The following is an 18,099-nucleotide window of genomic DNA, read 5'->3' as shown; positions in this document are numbered from 1 at the left end:
CAATGTAAACATCAAAATATGAATCTTTAAAGGGGAAATGTGCTGTATACACATCAAACTATGTCTCCAGGTCTTGGGCTGTAATACTGTGTGTGTGGAAAAAATGTTGTATAATAGTCTTTTGTGGCACCAGAGGGAGCTGCGAGAAATCTGATGAATTGCCTCAAGTGACGTAGTTTGAGGTAGCGTCGGTAACCTCTATAGCCTGCTCTTCATCTCTACTCAATGCTAGGGGATTGAAGACGCTACTAGCATAACAAAACAGAAGCTCCGACCCAACTGTTGATACTCTACCTGAATCGTGGGTAATGTAGGCACCAGGTTTTGACAAGGAAGAATGAGTGGAATAAAAGAGATGCTATCTCTGGTTCTGCTGCATTAATTTTGATCTTTTTTTTAAAAAACTGTCCGTTGTGAGTCTGAGAATGTTAAAGGAGTGCAATGCTAAATCAGTGGAGTACTCTAAGTATATAACAGGATACTGTACATTGGATGTAGACAGTGCCACAGGGAACACAATCATGGAAATGATCTTTGAACTGGTTTTGTGAAGAAGCGTGTAAGGGCTGTTTAACTTGATGATGAGGCATCAAGGATAGCACAATGCACTTTTTTAAAATTAAATATCTAAATCAATGATTTTTCTTTTCTATGTTTAAAACTAATTTCAGGTATTCAGGTACCACTTATCCTGTGGGTTGTACTGTTAGCTATGGCAAGTTGAAATATCTTATTCACAGCACTAGTAGTCTGATATTTCATAGAACAAAAGTTGTACTTCAATTATTTTACCAAACCACAGATTTGATTTGTGAAAAATGTGCAGCTAGTTATTAGGTCTGGCTTGAAGTACTGCTATATACATATCACAAGTAATGGAAATACTCTATAACTCTCAATACTATATAACCTGTGGTTCCTCTTAACAATAAGGAATTATTGATGTTCAGCGAAATCTGGGAACACATTCAGCAAAGTATGTTCCCAGATTGTCCCCTGACCCGTTTCTAGGTCACTTATGTAAGGCTACTCCATTGAGCGGAAGTGTCTCTTGTAGGTTATAAATCATACATAGCTTGCAGAGTGAGATGAGACTGAAAAAGACGTGATTCATACTAGATAAAAGTCGTGATCCACTATAAGTCATTCTACAGAGGTTCTTCTGTTCTTTTACTGTCAGACAGGCAGTCTGGGCCCAGGTTGACACAATAGTAGTAAGAATAATTAACATTTTTCTTCCGTAATATCGTGCGACCTGCTGATCCTCTGATGGAGGTTGGGGGGTGTATCTGCCAGAGGAAAAAGGCACCCCCAGCGCAGTCAGAGCTGAATACCCCAGATCTCCCTCCCTCCATCTCTCCTTCTCTCTGTCTCCCGTGAAAGCTGCTTCTCTCGTGTGGCCTAGGCAACAAGCTTTTTCTATAAGACTGTTGCCAGGGCAACATAGAGGCAGAGCAGGGCAGTGTGAAGAGGAAAGAAAAAAGGAAAGGAAAGTGCAAGAAGCAAGAGAGGAGAACAGAGCAGAGGGAAGACCCAGGGAGAGAAGAGAAGTGGGAGAGGACAGAAACAAAGAATAATGAAGATGAGAATGGGGAGGAGAGAGTCACAATGATGGATGATGATCTTTACAGAGATCACATTAGCTAGATGAGCCCAGCTGATTTGACCCAGCTGATATATATGCAGACTTGTACATACTGTATGATGCATGACTCATTCTTAATAATTTCCAGGAGTTATGTACAGTTCTTGATCTGAAAACTTTGCCAACTGATATGTGATAAAACAGTTAAAACAGTAAAAACAGTGAAATAAGTTTTAAAGTAAACAAAGATCTCGTATGTCACTCTGGGAAAGTACACACACTCGCTGTACTTACTGCTCTTGAACAGTAGTCACTGGAATTACCATGATACCAGGATACTAGGGATAATTTAAGCACTTTAAGAATTTCCTATGACTACACAAAAAGGTTACGCATGTACATTTATTCATAATTACTTGATATTTCTCGATGCTTGTCTAGCTCTCTCTCTCACACACACAAGCACACAAGTATATGTGACAACAACTGAAGGACTGTTGGAGGCTTTGACGTCATCCCATCATACGAACCTTTACAAACGAAAAAGGTCAGGCAACATGGCGTAAGCTTATCTTTCTAGGCCACTTTTCCACCGTGTTTACCGCGGTGTTTCCATGTCACTGATCATAGACAAAATGCACTGAAAGGTGACAGTAGAGGATTGGCCGTGTTCCTACCCAGCACTGGTTAATATTCATGCCATCTTACGCATCTGCTGCTACATGCTGTAGATAATAGAAATCTTTTGGAGCATGAAGATAATGCATCACGTGTGAGAATGCAACCTCATCTGCCCTTCAAACTATGGACGTACACAGCAGTCTATAGCTCTCAGTTTTCATCTGATATTTCATGTGAAAATTTAACGCAGACGTGAACCTACATGGTTACATCAAAATAGCTGGGTATACTGTTATAATGATGGGTGTCTATAGAATATAGTAGATATCATACTGGCTAATGTGTATGGAGGAAATAACTTTTGGATGATTGCTTTTTAGACTTTTTTTGGCTTTTCCATTGCATTTTGTAGTTTTATATAAATGTCCACATTATTTTTTCATTTTGTCATATTGAATTTTGAAGCAAGAACTCCATCATTTCACTTAATAATGACATCCAAGTGTAATCTAATGACATAATTGTAAAAGGTAATTAGTAGTAATTATTTGCTTCGACTTCTGCTCTTTCCTCAGGTGGAGGGGATGTACAGTAGCACTCTAAATGCCTGATATTTCTGGCTCTGCCTCCATCCTTTCAGGTAACCTGTTGGTGATAGCTTTCGTCAGTTACTTTGGGGCCAAGCTCCATCGGCCAAAGATCATTGCAGTGGGTTGTGTACTGATGTCCATTGGCACCTTCATCATCGCTCTGCCTCACTTCATCATTGGACAGTGAGTAAAAGGAGCCAACGGGCCCGGTTCTTGTTTGACTTCAACTGTAGACTCTATCTCAGTCACTAATTTATTTTAGGTGCATTTTAAAAAACAAAACAAAAAAACAACAACATTTGAATGCATTATGATTCAATACAAGTAATGCTTGAGTTTCCAACACATCAACAACAGCTACACAGGAGCTACCCGGCACAAAATGTGATGTATATTTTTGTATGTCCTTTGACTGAACCAAAGATTAGACAGTCCAGTAAAATTTTAATTAAAAAATCCTCTCATCTTTCATTTACAAGCTGTGCCAAACAATAATGTACCAAATCATATCCACTGTACTGTAACTGTTAACCTATACCAGTTCAAACATATTGCTGTTCCAGTTAGTCTTGACTGTAGATGCTTCTAGAGATTTCACTTTTCTCAACAGGAGCTTTTTTGTTGTTCGATGTTACTCATGAAATCTACTCCCTTTAAAATTGACACAGATTGTATCCTATAACCAAGCAAAAATGATTCTTTAATCTCCCTTCCCCTGTTTTTTTTAACAGTTCCATTTGTGTTTTGTGTACAGCTATAAATTTGAAACATCAGTGCGGTGGGTAGGGAACTCATCACTTAACCCCTCTCCCTGTCCGGTGGGCTCACCAGCTGACCTGACCCAAGATGGTAAACTGCCTGAAGTGCCAGCCAAAGGTGAGCGTTTACACCTATACACACTAGTGCAGACAAGTAAAGATGTCCGACTACACTCGTCCTTTGCTCCAGGTTGTGAGGGCGAGTCCAACCTGTCGATGTGGATCTATGTGCTCCTGGGAAATGTCCTGCGGGGGATCGGAGAGACGCCAGTTCAGCCTCTTGGGATCTCTTATATAGATGATTTTGCTTCTGAGGAGAACGCTGCCCTATATGTGGGTAAGAAAAGCAGCACCCAGTGCTAGAGATACACTTACTAACTGTTCGATAAAGGTTAAAAAAAACAACTTTATAATTGATTATATTAAGTCCATGCTCTTGATCTGTAAAATTGAATTCCTAAGATGTAAAAATAGACTCCTGCACCAGTACATCAGTTCTGCTCTTGTCAACCATATCCAGTATGTATATACAAATAAGGTTTCTTATTACTGACCTGACATTTGGGGTAAATTTTTGCTGGTAAGTATATGACTAATAGTGTTACAGTGAATTTGGGCACAGAGTAATATCCTCGAGGCATCATACACTGCTCTGTTAATAGTTACACAATAGACAAGCAGGGCACAGGGGTCCTGTGTGGATGTCAGTTGAACTTTAGTTAAATTTCCATACAAATGTATTTACCCTGAGTGCACGATTTACAGCACAGTCCAAAAACAATAAAAGTCAGTGTACATACTGTACTCTGTTACGTTGTGTAAAAGGATGACCAAGATATATCACCAGCAAAGTTTTCTGTTCTGACTGTTACTGTTCAGTAGATATAGCAGGGAAGCTCTCAACAATTACAGTCATAGCAACAAATAATGTATATGGTCTCTGGTAGCCATCCTGTAATTGGTCAGTTTCCATGTTAACCAGGGAAGCCTGTGCATCAGATGTACAAACACAGTGATCAAGCCGTGACACTTTGTATGTTGCCACCTGTAGTTCTGTGAACCTCCAGTTTGGGCCGGGCACGTGTTTGGGCTGTCGATCCTCGTGTAGCACCGAGCCAGGGCCAGCAGGCAGCTCAGTCGACAAAGACAAGACGAAGGTCACAATACTTGATAAAATACTTCAGAGCTCTAGAATATGTTTTCAGCAGAACATACATATATTGATGTCGCTGAGACATCATCTTCCAGCCATCACCAACATATCTTCCCTAAACTTAACCATTTAATGAGCTCAAGAGGCACAAAGAGTGCCATCTCTTCATCCCCATCACGCTGGGAAACAAAGGCTAAAGGCAAGCTTATTGCTGCTACTCACGGACTAAAATAAAAAAAAAAAAGCAGGATTCATGTTTAGAGTGCTTGGAAGTCCCCAAAACTGTCAGCAAATGTGCTCTGTAGCAGTGAACGTCAAATGCACAGTGCAATAAAACAGGTAAAAGTAAGGTAATTTAAGGGCAAAAGTCCTTTAAAAGAATAAGCATGTGTCATCCTTATTGCATAAATCAATAATCAAAAATTGGGTTGCAGCCCCCACAGGAAGCAGCAAACACAATATTACCATATTTGGCCATGTGCAACAGTGGGGTTATGCTCAAATATGACCAAGGTAGTAAATCTTTGCTCTTCTACAATAGCAGATTATGAGTATTACTGAAAAAGAATATGCTTAATCAGCAAGTCTTTCCCAAACCCATGAGGGTTTAAAACAGGTTGGAAAAAGGAATGTAGTGTAAACCAGTGTAAACCAATATGTATGCAAAATCTCAGCTCTGTTATTTACAGTATCTCAGTTCTTAATACACATAGCTAAAGTGCTAACCAGTTTGTGTGTTGTGTGTCTCTCTGGGTGTGTTTATTGTATCCTAGGCTGTGTGCAGACCATTTCGGTGGTTGGCCCTGTGTTTGGCTATCTGTTAGGCTCCCTTTGTGCCAAAATCTATGTGGACATTGGATTTGTAAAAATGGGTGAGTTTAAACAGGGGTGCATTTTTAATTTCAAGGTCAGACCTTAGCTTTTCATCATGGACTCACAAAGAGCTCATGTGAACAACATTTGTACTGGAGAACATTTGGTTGAACACATTTGTTTGTTCTTCCATCATCTTAAATCATATGGAAGCCTATCCATCTTAGAGAGGTAGTTAACACTTGTTGCACTAAGAAATGTTTGGTTTGTGCTGTCACATTTGCCTATAAAAGACACTGTAATATTAGTGACCAGAATAAGTTGGGGAAACCATTTGTCTATTTTGGGTTTCCCACACTTATTGTGGTCAGATTTAATTTTCAATTTTATAACACATCCATAATTTAATAATGAATTGTTAGGCTACACAATTATGGTGTAGCAGTAAAGCAAACAAATCCATGACAGCATGGCGCTGTATATTTATTGGTCCCTTAGCAACTCCATAACTCTCCAGTGACCTATAAGTGGGTCATGAATCAGTATCAGATATGATTAAAGTAAGCGCAACATTCTCTCAAGGCCAAAAATGTAGAGTAGGCCTTTTTCATTGTAGACTTTTTGACATGTCACAGTAGGAAAAGCACAGGTGAAAAATAGTATGATTTATAACGGCAGAATATGGTTATTTCATTCCTGGTATTGTTCATGCTGGCTCACTGTCACACTGTCATGGCTTACTGGGATACTCGAATAGAACGTTATTAGTAACACATGTGCTTTTGATGCCATTACAACTTAAAATGTTCTGCTCTGAAAAAGGTCTTTTCATTCATAAAACTGAGGGATGATGTTATCAGCTACAACAACAAATGGACCACAGTCCGTGTGTGCACAATTCAAAGACTCAGAGCAGGTGTGCAGGATGAGCATCAATTAGCTAATGAATGGGGCCAGGTAAGGGAGAGGAAGGACAAACCCTTCTGTCAAGCTACATTCAGTGTACTTCTCCTGCACTGAATTCAATTTGGGTGCTCTGTCTTAAAAAGAACTTCAATATCTTTGTTTTCCCAAAATACATATTACACCAATGTCTTTTGTCTAGTTTTGATCGTTCTAGTTACAATTAACAGAGTGAATAACAAATCTAAAACAAAGCTAATCAGAAGAAAGATGAATGACGAATAAGAAGTGAGCCCAAAGGCCAATAAATAAAGCCAAAGAAAAAAAACCTTCACCGATTGATTTAAAAAAAAAAAAAAAAAAAAGCTTGGTTAAAAATGGCTACCCGTAGATTAGTACCTACTACTGAGACAAAATACAGGTTGTTTGGACTGTTGTGGTGACTTCTGCTGTTGTGCCTTAATGGCGAATATGTACTCAGTGCTTCATCTGTGCATCCTTTTTATTTGAGTATCCAGTCCAGTAGAGAGATCAGTGGCCTTGAGAGAGCCTGATGAACTATTCAAAAACCTCATATCACACTATCAAACTGTCCCACTAAACCAGACAGCATAAGCCACTATTATGTGCACCCTATTTTAAGTGAGCAACCCGAGCATTATATAAGCACTGATAACCTCTCAACCTCTGTTCCCCCAACACAGAAACCATCACCATCACCCCAGCAGATTCTCGCTGGGTGGGGGCCTGGTGGCTGGGCTACCTCATAGCCGGGGTCATCACCCTGCTCTCTGCCATTCCATTCTGGTTTCTGCCCCGCTCCCTGCCCATATCTCGGCCCCAGGGTTCAGAGAAGTGCGCACCAGAGCAGAGGAGTTTCATTAAAGACTCTCCCCTTCTGAAGCACAAGTATCCAGCAGACAAACATACTAGTTTTATAGAGATGGCCAAAGGTGAGAATGGATTTAGAGGTTTGCAGTTGTTTAAAAATAAACTTTTTTGCTTACCATCAGTGGTCCCTGTCGTCATTAGTGTTCATAAATATTGATGACTTTAATGTTTTATAAGTTTAAATCCCCTATATGTGGAAATGAATGGGCTATAGAATGAAAAACATAGACTGCACCATTTATTACCAACATTAACTCATTTTTCTATGACAAAAAAATGTATGCCATCACAACAATTCACAATGGTGCTATAAGTGCATCAACCTCTATACATAAGGGCTTTTTTCCTATTGTCATAAGGCAGTACTCCTTACACTACTTCATTTAGACAAATTTCATTTCACAGCAGTAATTAGAGATTGCTGCAGTCGGTCACTATTACAGAGATATTTAACATTCGCAGACAGGTGAGTGTTTCAACTCACATTTTTATCCCTCTACAGACTTTATTCCAACTCTGCAAACTCTGCTGGGACACCCTGTGTATCTGATCTACCTGTGTGTGACAATCATCCAGCTGAACTCTCTCATTGGCATGGTCACCTACAAGCCCAAGTACATCGAGCAGCACTTCAGGCAGTCCGCTTCAAAGGCCAACTTTCTGATGGGTATGCTACACTCTCCATAAATACATTTATGTGTCACATGATTTAATCGTGTATTACAACCTGTAAATCATTACATAAAAGACCCAGGGAAGGGTCTTTCTGCTTGGTTTGCATTGTATGGTAGAACAAGCTCTTGAATGTGCCTAGTTTACTCACATTAATTTTAGTGTCAAGTATATACACAACGTACACTGTAAAGATTAGTCGTTTAGCATGTTCTAAATTCACAGGGTTTCTTTCCGTAATCCCTGTCAGTTTATTTACTGGTCAGCATTTTTTCCCCCAGGCAATTTATAGTGTTTTACATTTGTTAAATGAAGCCTAAAGAGACCTTTGGAGAGAAGATGTTGTGAGGACTGGGCTGGAGTTCTAATTCAGCCAACTAACCACTACAGCTGCGATGTGAGAGAGGGCTTTGTGTATAGAATAAAATATCTAGCGAAGTCGATAACATAAGATTAAAGTATCTAGGTTCATGTGGTCTCCTCAAAGGGGATGCCTTTGCTGACCAGACTGCCTGCATATGAAAGAGAATGCAATATTAGTGACCAGAGCTAATTACATGGGTATAGATAAAAGACCATGTCTTCACATTGATGGTAAATGAAGGTAATGAAGGTAAAAAATGTCCTTTGATCAAGGACATTTGGAATTTGTGTAGCCTTATTTTTACTCCGAGTGTCTCAGTAGTTTACTTCCATGCAATATTAGCAAGTGTCAGAAAGATGATAGGCAATATGAAATCATATTGTCGATCCTTTTTTAAATCCAGATTTAGCCTTTAAAGCAACATCTCATTTCAGTTAATATTGATCCTGTGTTCCACTGTTTCCCTTAATCTTAGGTGTGATCAATATCCCCGCTGTGGCACTGGGGATGTTTTCTGGAGGTCTGCTAATGAAGAGGCTGAAGCTGAACATCATGGGCGCAGCCAAGTTTGCCTTTGGCACTTCTTTGATTGGTTACATCTTGTCGTTGTTGTTCTTTGCAATGAGCTGCGAGAATGCAAAGGTAGCCGGGGTGACACTTTCATACAACAGGTGAGTCACAAGCGATCACATGGTGTGTTGGGGTTAATGACTATTGTGCAGATATTTCTTATTTCAAATTTAATGAACACAGTACAAACAGTGCTTTACCACACAGATTATTACTTAACATAATGTAAGTGCACAAGTTTCAGCTTTGCTGCATTCGCGTACAACTGGCTGGAAATAACAACAAAATGCAGCTAGTAATTTTTTTTAATCAAGTTTTATATCATGACTCAAGCCTAGAGGTGAGTGGCTTTAATGTGCTGTAGTGACAGTAAAGTGGTCCATGTAAGGTGTGCAACTAATAACTGAATTTATTTATTTGATCAAAAACAAAAATGTGTGACAGAAGTTGATTTAAAGGTGCTATATGTAAGTTTTTGCTATTGCTACGTAGCCAACGTTAGCATTAACACCTGTTTACTTACCAGTCTAGAAGAAACGTTGTTAGTTCATTAACAAATTTAATTCCTTTACTCACCAAGAGCTTTCTCCAGCGGTGGTAAGCAACGCCAATGTTAAGTCTCGTTTTGCTTCTTTTTCTATCAATTCTTTTCCTCTAGTGAAGTTAGCATGCAAACCAGCTAGCCCAAGCCCGTTAGTCTCATAATATCACTTTGTGATATTGAGTCACTGTATCGTCCAGTCTTCCCTCAGTCCAACATGAGTGGATACAGCAGTAGCGCTGCCCATACGCCAAATTGTAACCTCTTTTCTTGTAAATGCAAACATGGCCAAAGCTCTTGGTAAGTAAGCAGCTGTTATTGCTAACGTTGGCTACGTAGCAATAGCAAAAACTTACATATAGCCCCTTTAAAAGTAAGAATGTTGACCTGTATCCAGGCAGAGCTGGCACCATAGTAGGTAGCCAGTGGGTGATCACAAGCTTAAACTCAGCCAAAAATAACAGACCAACAAAATAACTCACTCCCTGCCTGTGCCCAATGCACCGCTGAGACCTAAAACTGAGGTTCAGCAGCAGATGCAACTGAAGTGACACTGCTGACAAAACCGATTAAAAGATGCCAGACTGATACAACGTGCTAATTAATTAACCTACAGTGAGCGTGCTGATGCTGGCACACACAATTAAAACCCAACACTGCTTGTGGTACATAAAATATTCCATGTCCTAACGCTCATTAACTCTGTGTTTATTTCATAAATGAGCGAGCTCACTTATTTATTAATCCCATCATTCCCTAACCCCACCTCACCTCCACCCTGGCACCAACAATGGTTAAGTAAATGGTAATTAATAACATGTACTAATAAGTTTGCCTACATCATTCCTTCAAGTTATTTTTAAAATGTGTGACATTTATGAGAAAAAGATACATTAGCTTTAAAAAATACACAATTTTCTCTTAAAGGTATATTGTCTTTCCCACCCCCCAAATAATGTATTAAAATGTGTAACAGTTTCTGTTAGTAATGTTGCTTCAGCCTAAAGTATTTATTTTTCAAATACATTACAAGTATGCTAAGCATTTAAAGGTGTAATTATGTAAAGAGTACTATAACAAATGCTCTCTTCCTTTCAGCATGGATAGGATATCTTATGATAAACATCCAGTGTACACAGCCTGCAACTCAGACTGTTTTTGTTCAGCGAGTGACTGGGACCCAGTCTGTGGAGATAATGGTATCACGTATGTTTCTCCCTGTCTTGCTGGCTGCACCAGCTCTGCTGGCTCAGGGAAAAACACAGTAAGTTGACAAGGTACTCAAACTATAAAAAATATTGCTCATGGAAAATTAATTTATGCTGGTACATACCTTAGTAGTGTGTAGGCTCCAACAAAGGCCAGTGTATATAGCATAGCTTTGGCTGATTATATGCCTATAATTCAACTTAGTTTAGTTGAACACATTTTTGTTGCCGTAAAGTTTTGTTTAATGTTGTTACATGATGCAGGTTCCATCTTTTAAAAAATGTATTACTGAGAAGAGAAGTACACTGCCACCTGTTCATGCATGTGCATTCATTTATCCTCAAATGTGAGAGTGAATGGAGTTCACAATTAAAATTTGCAGTCAAAACAAAACAGTTCCTCAGTCTTGTCGGAATTTCTGTAACCAGAGCAATACATGCATTAACATAGGAACATTTTTTTTTTAATTTGTACTACTTTGTAGATAATGTGAGTGCTATGAGAGCCCTTGTCAGGCATAGCCTAATAATCAGACTAAAGTGCTATTTTGTTTCCCTTCATTATCACGACTCTAACTGCTGTGGAAAATCTCAGATGTGGGCAGCAATTCAGTGATTCTGGAACCAGAGTACATCAGGCTCCACTGCACATGATTGACTTTTATTTTTTTAATTGATTAATGGTGATGGCAGAACACAGCAGATCCTGCAGCAGTGGTTTCAACGAGAGACAGAAGGCAACGCGTAGTGCATTGACATAGACTGTGAATGTTGTCAACAAGTCAGAAAAGATAATTATATGTTTTTATTTTTCACGTTAAAAATGTCAAAATATGACTGTAACATATGCAGGGTTTTAATCCTTTCAGTCTTCTCTGGCTTTATGGATTTCTAAAACTTTGAATATCTCAAGGCTTACAGAGTAATATCCTCGAGGCATCGCTTTCTGCTGATCTAATTATTAAATATGTCATTTTCCATCCTAAATCTCATTACAATTCAGTATGTACACCTTTCTGACTGAAAAAGAAATGAAACGCTGAAAACTCCAGCACCACACCCATTTCCACTTGTATGTTTGTATGTACTGTAAGTACTTATTGTTGTGTGTATACGTGTGTCTCTGTCCTGCTATACATGGTCACTTGTGTGCGACTGTGCATGTCTCTCCAGGTCTTCTCTAACTGTAGCTGTGTCGGTGTGGCTGGTAACTTTACGGCCAGTACAGGTCAGTGTCCTCACAAGGACGACTGTGACAGTGTGTTCCCGTACTTCCTGGCTCTCTCTGTCATCACTTCCTTTATCATCTCCCTCGGGGGGACACCAGGCTACATGCTTCTCATCAGGTCAGATTTAAGTCAAAAAAAACAACAACATTTATACACAATGTGATTTCACCATCACATACCCCTTGTTCACTTTGGGATATCAAATCATTTCACAATTGATTTACTGATGCAACTTTAATTTGAAGCTGTGTGAGCTGGTGCCGATTTCAGAAACTCTTTCACAGCCAAAAAATGTTGTTAACTGACATTCAACTTAATATGAGCCAAATTTATAGCAGTGTTCGAAATGTTTACTAAGTTAGTCCTTCAGTGACAGGTTCAAATTCAGTGACATTTTTCATAATTTGTTCATTTGATTCAATGACTCGGAAAGGGAAAAAAAAATCTCACATTTGAGTTTTACGCGTAAGTGCTTGATTGTTCAAATACCTTATGCCTGCCTGATGTGCTAATTTCCATGAATCATGGGAAGTGTATGTTATTATTTTGCTTCCATGGGGATCAAAGCATCCAGAGACAATGATTGGGGTCATTACTGTTATTGGCAATGGTTACATGTTTGTTAGTGTTTTTTTTTTGTGTGTGTCTCTTTGCACATGTATAAACAGTGGCTTTTTCAAACAACCTGTGTAAAAATAGTCTGTTTCCAGTCATATGATTTCTTGAGGTTTAAATCCCTTGATATGATAGTATGGGTAGGAGGTTACGTTCGGTTGAAAATCACTTAAATTCTTGAAGGCCAATCTCTGTTCCTCTGCTCACAAATGAGGTCAGGGAGACTTGTCCAGTTACCAAATGCAAAGTGGAAAACTCCTACTGCTGCCTTGTTGACTTGCTGATTTTCTAACAGTAATTGACTATGATATGCTCCTGAGAGCATTGGTAATATTAGCTTTGATGAGCTTTGATCATTTCCTACAAACAAAGCACACGTTGTTGAGTGAAACGAAAATCTTAGAATTCAGTGTGGTTAGCGGCCGCTATTTTAGAGATATCCCGAAGAATCTTCCTGAGAATCCTGAGAATCTTCAGACAAACAATGGCTATCTTTTAAAGAAATTACATGAAACAATAGTTGTTAATAAAATGCATACATTTTAGGAATTTGCCAGAGGTATTGCATTGGAATACATACAGCATACATGTGGCCTAGCCCAAAATCATGTATTATGAACTAGATATACAGTATTCTTCTGCACCACAGCATCCTCTGCTGGCTGACACTCAACTTAACACCTTACTGATCAGACCTTCCATAGATACAAGATAGCAAGACGACCCTGCTTTTTTTTCCATTCTATATACCAGGCTATATTTTTCACATAGAAAGGTTCTATTGAGAGGTTAACATGACACGTGTACAAATAAACACACACACACACACACACACACACAAACAAAAAGATTTCCTAAAGCCATATCAGCTGATCCTGTTTGAATGCAGTGGCCTCACGGGAATGAAATGACTTTATATGCTGTGTTTTTACTATTTTACTGTCTCATTTATTTGTCATTTTCATTCCTCTGATTTTCAGAGATGTGAGTTCTGAGATCAGAAAGAGGCTGTATGTTATAATAGCTTTTGGAAACGACTGATTAGGCAGAGAATTGCCCCAAGAAGTTTAGAAGTGTCACCATTTTTTTTAAACAAAAACATGTTGTATGTGTCCATAGGTTCTAACAAACATGTTGAAGGTATTTTCTACCTCATAAAACATTTAGCGGTTATTTTTTTAAATCATGGAACATTCATTGCTTACATATAGTGTAAGTTTTTACTGAACTGGACATTGCTAATTGCACTAGTTAAGACTTAGTTTTATCAAGAAGTAAGTTACATGAGTAAACTGACCAGGAATGTGTTTTTCTCTTTTGTTGTGTAGACATAGCTGAGATTCGCTAACCAGTTTCTGATATTTCCTGAAAAATGTCTTCACGTTTTCTTCATGCAGGTGCATAAAACCACAGCTGAAATCTCTGGCCTTGGGTTTCCATGCTCTGGCAACGCGTACCCTTGGTAAGTCTCCTTTAAAACCCATCCTGCTGCCCAGGGCTACGATGCAAACCTTGAAAATGTGTCGTCCTGGTGTCTAATCTACCTGAAGAACTTTGCTATCTTTCTTCCATACTTCCCTCTCACTCAAATTACCAGATACACTCCAAAATGCTTGTATTTGCTAAAATGTCAGTGTTTGAGCCTAATTAAAATGTTTCCGATTGCTCTGAAGAGTGTTTGCAGAATCTGTTGTTTCAGCTCTTCAGGATGTGATTGGGAAAATGTGTTTGTGATCCTATAGCAGGAATCCCAGCACCCATCTACTTTGGAGCAATCATTGATACCACATGTCTAAAATGGGGTCAGAAAAGGTGTGGAGGCATAGGAGCCTGTAGAATCTACAACACCACTGCATACAGGTAGCGCTCACATGCATGACAATCTGTGTTTTATGGATCTTCTTTCATTTTCAGGATTCATAAGATTGGCTTAACATCAGGTCTACTGCAGGCTCAGATTTTTTTATGTTTTATGTTGCAGGTTTGGATTTTATGTGGCTATGACTTGATGAACATTACACATTTTGTACAATGTGAAATTTTGAAACAGATTTGAAAGTTACTTCATGTTTGACATTTCTCTCCAGATCTGTTATATCGGACAGCACTACAAAGAATGAATAAAATACTAGAAACACTTAATGGAAAAACTTCATATCAAAGCTGCCAGACCTCCTTTCATGTCTTTCACATGTTCCTCATTGCATTCAAGCTAACATGAGCCACCTTTTGTCATGTGTGCAATGGTGATTTACTTAACCTCGGCTGAAGGCTTTCTCCATTAAGTGTTAACATAAATACACTGCAGAGATTTTCAAACGAGGCCTGTCCCCCAGGGGGACGGCTTCAGAGACTGTGACATACAGCTCATGAAAGCAATTATGGTACTTTAAAACCTTTACCGCCTGATTGCTTCAATTTGCTTTAAAAGTCATCGTACTCCTTTCTCGGAGTCATAACCGTAAAATCGGAACACACAGACATGATGCACATATTTTTAGATTCAGTGTGACTCGCACTACCCAAGGATATCAGTGTGGACTATTATGGTGTCTTCCATCACCAATAAACATCCATAAATCAGTATATAAATCGCAGAAAAAAGATGTTCCTTTATAACTCCAAGATGTAGGTGAGAATTATCAAGTTTTTAAGTTTTCCTCAGTATTAAAATAATCTGGCGATAGCTGTCTGTACATCCATGGGTATGATACAAACAGGAATTTCTAATATGTAATTCAGCATACTTTAATTGTACCACTTTGCTAAAATGTAAATAAATATAGGCTTCAAAAAATTTGTAGCCCACTAACTAGCAACTGATATCTAAAACAATACAGATATAAATTAATAAATTTCAATTAATAAATAAAGAAATAATTGAATAAACCTGATGCTTTGGTATCAGGTTTAGCCATCTTCTGGTAGACGGAGCCACTGTGGCATCCATCAGTCGTCTGTAACTCCTCCATTTGTCCACCACTCTGATTTGTCTTCCTCTCTGATCCCAATAATGGATGTTTGTGCTGCCACCTTGTTTGTCTTTCTAAACAACCCTCGGTCCTTTCTCTCCTCCATTCAATTCCTCCTCCTCTATTGTCAAAAGAAACCTAATCTTTATTTTTTTATTTACACCTTTGCTTCTCAGGATTGCATACCTTGGCCTGACACTGAGCCTGCGGACTATCTCGTTCATTATTTGCATCCCGGGCTTCATTCTGCTCAGTCGACAGCTGAAGAAAGAGGAAAAAAATGCCATCCATGGAGCTCTGGCCAACGGAGGAACAGAGCTGGAGGCACTCAGGAAGGAGGAGTTTGTGATTTCTAATTCTGACCAGTTACAACAAACATCAGACAACCGCACAGACAGGGAGACACGGCTGTGATCCAGCAGAACTGACCCCCTTTGTCCCCCTTCACACACACCACAGATGAACAAATACATCCATACACATATATAGACACCCACAGTATGCACAGAGTGACACTGTACACATGCACACACACTCACACAAATGAGATTTGCAGGGAATCACACGTTGTATCCGATTATCTCATATAAAGCATAAATTCTATATTTGTACTACTGGATCTGTAAAGGCTTTCTGAATTTGACAGAAATTTGATATAACTGACATATTTCTTGAATGTACATGCTGTTCTTTTTCCTTATAAAGAAAACTATTTTTCTGTTTTAATGGTGGCACAAGAGATTAGATGGGAAATATGACTTGTACAGACTACTGCAGAAAAAGTGTAATTCTGAACACCAGCACTTATAAAGCTGACTCTTTGGATTTTTCTTTCAAATGAAGTTTTTCTTCCTAATCACCAGTGTTACTGAACAGAAGAAGAGAAGTGGCCTTAAAAACCAGACATGACACTAAATTTAAATGAAAAATGAAAAAAATAAAAATAAAATGAGGAAACGAGGAAAATTTGGCCTTCAAAGAGACAGGATGGGATGATTTTTTTTTTTTTTTCAGAATTTTTAAAGGAAACGATGAGCGGGTTGTTGTAGAAATGTGTTTGAACATATATTTCAGTCACTTTTAGAGGGCTTGGCTGTTTTGACGTCTGTGCCTCATTCACTCAACAGTTACCTCTAAATCGTGTGTGTCATCGTTCTCGTCTTTTATCTTTTACTTTAAGCCCAAAGGTAGGTCCATTGCAGTTTGTGTTGTGCACTTTCTGGATGTGAATGCTCCTTTTGATATTTATACTCCCTAAAAATGGAAATTGTATTTTACTGAGATCTGCTTACCTGTTTGTCTGGAGGCTGCTCTGATTTCAATATCGAAGACGACCACAAGGGGGCAGTACCATATCTTGATATGGAATTACTGAGGAAAAATGTTTAAGAATACACAGTCAACTAAACTTGTTAACACTGATAATAAGGATTAGATTGAATATGCTCAGAGTAATCTCAGTGGGCCTCAGCAGGCTCTGGTATTAAATAACACTTGTTTGAAACGTGGCTGAGGTGAATGCTTGCCTTTGTGTCCGGTGGTTGCCATGTGTCGTGCCTTTTGAAAAGGCAGAATTTGTACTGTTAAAACAATGACAAACTGTATGCTGTCCCAGTCTTTAGGCAAATGAGTCTGAAGTGTCAGCACAAAAAGTCTGTATTTGTGTTGCTGATGTGTAAAAGCTCTGCTTCCGCGTCACCAGCCGTTGCTCTACAATGTTTCACTGGTCAGTCTGTTTTTATGTTATGTTGTGTTAAGTTTTTCTGTGTATTTTTGCACGTGCATTAACTCCTGTGCCAAAACCCACAAACAGAAACATCACGGTCTAGTCTCAGGTTTTTTCTATCGCATTTATTCTCATAAATGGCTTCATCCCAAAATCAGAACCCTTTTCCATGAAATCTGACAAAATGATTTCTCAAAGTGAAATCAGTCCACTAGCTGCTGGATCTCAAGACAACCGTTTTTAAAAAAAGTAATATTTATGTCTTTGTAAATGTATAACATCATTTTGTAAGATTTTATGTCCAAAATGGATATGTACCATTTTTGCCAGTGTACAGTATGTGGTGGCTGTATTGTCTTGAATTCAGGCTCAGTCTTACTGGCCACAAGTACAGACTCAGAGAGGAGCAGTGAGAGGTATGGAGGAAGGAAGTCGTCATCTAAGTAATGTAAGTCATTTACTTGCATTAAAGAAATCAGAATGAAAATAATTTTCTTGGATTATTTTTGTAAAATTTCGAAGAATATCTTAAATGTAATGCTTAAATAAAACTTTTAATATCCAATTAAATGATGTTATTTATCTATTCAAGGTGCTTAATTAAAGGTTCTATGCGTAACATTCAGAAAACCGTTGTTACTAATGACACCTATGGCCGTTGAGTGAACTGCAGTCGGCATCCTGTTGCTCGAACTCCATAGGTGTGCGCAAGCGAGCATTCTGGGCATCGGCCAAAACAGTGACCCGACCTACATGAGACTGAACGGGATTGACCGGCATCATGTTGATTAGATGAGGTAACTAAAGTTACACTGTTGTTATAGTTTGCCTATAAACCATATTTGACTCTCCAGCGCTGGCACAGCGCTAAAACGAGGTGCGGAGATG

The 18,099-nt window shown here is 38.8% G+C and overlaps 1 protein-coding gene across 3 annotated transcripts in view; it reads left to right on the top strand.

The window, feature by feature from the left end:
• The window catches only part of LOC120791927 (solute carrier organic anion transporter family member 1C1-like), a 39,277-nt gene extending 22,817 nt beyond the window's left edge, over positions 1 to 16,460 (top strand). For 2 of the 3 annotated variants that reach the window (XM_040130780.1, XM_040130779.1), the window contains exons 4-14: positions 2,847 to 2,979; positions 3,551 to 3,891; positions 5,481 to 5,579; positions 7,128 to 7,376; positions 7,817 to 7,981; positions 8,826 to 9,021; positions 10,560 to 10,725; positions 11,843 to 12,015; positions 13,911 to 13,975; positions 14,256 to 14,373; positions 15,662 to 16,460. In XM_040130780.1, coding sequence (XP_039986714.1) covers positions 2,847 to 2,979; positions 3,551 to 3,891; positions 5,481 to 5,579; positions 7,128 to 7,376; positions 7,817 to 7,981; positions 8,826 to 9,021; positions 10,560 to 10,725; positions 11,843 to 12,015; positions 13,911 to 13,975; positions 14,256 to 14,373; positions 15,662 to 15,899 — 1,943 coding nt within the window. In that variant the 3' untranslated portion in view covers positions 15,900 to 16,460. The remainder of the gene's footprint in view (positions 1 to 2,846; positions 2,980 to 3,550; positions 3,892 to 5,480; positions 5,580 to 7,127; positions 7,377 to 7,816; positions 7,982 to 8,825; positions 9,022 to 10,559; positions 10,726 to 11,842; positions 12,016 to 13,910; positions 13,976 to 14,255; positions 14,374 to 15,661) is intronic. The other variant, XM_040130781.1, reaches the window with a different exon arrangement.
• Positions 16,461 to 18,099: the final 1,639 nt, after the last annotated feature.

This window comes from Xiphias gladius, chromosome 7 (genome assembly GCF_016859285.1).
Source record: "Xiphias gladius isolate SHS-SW01 ecotype Sanya breed wild chromosome 7, ASM1685928v1, whole genome shotgun sequence".
NCBI classification, from domain to species: Eukaryota; Metazoa; Chordata; class Actinopteri; order Istiophoriformes; family Xiphiidae; genus Xiphias; species Xiphias gladius.
Note: the sequence above shows the minus strand (reverse complement) of the source record. Positions and strands in the feature narration are given on the sequence as shown.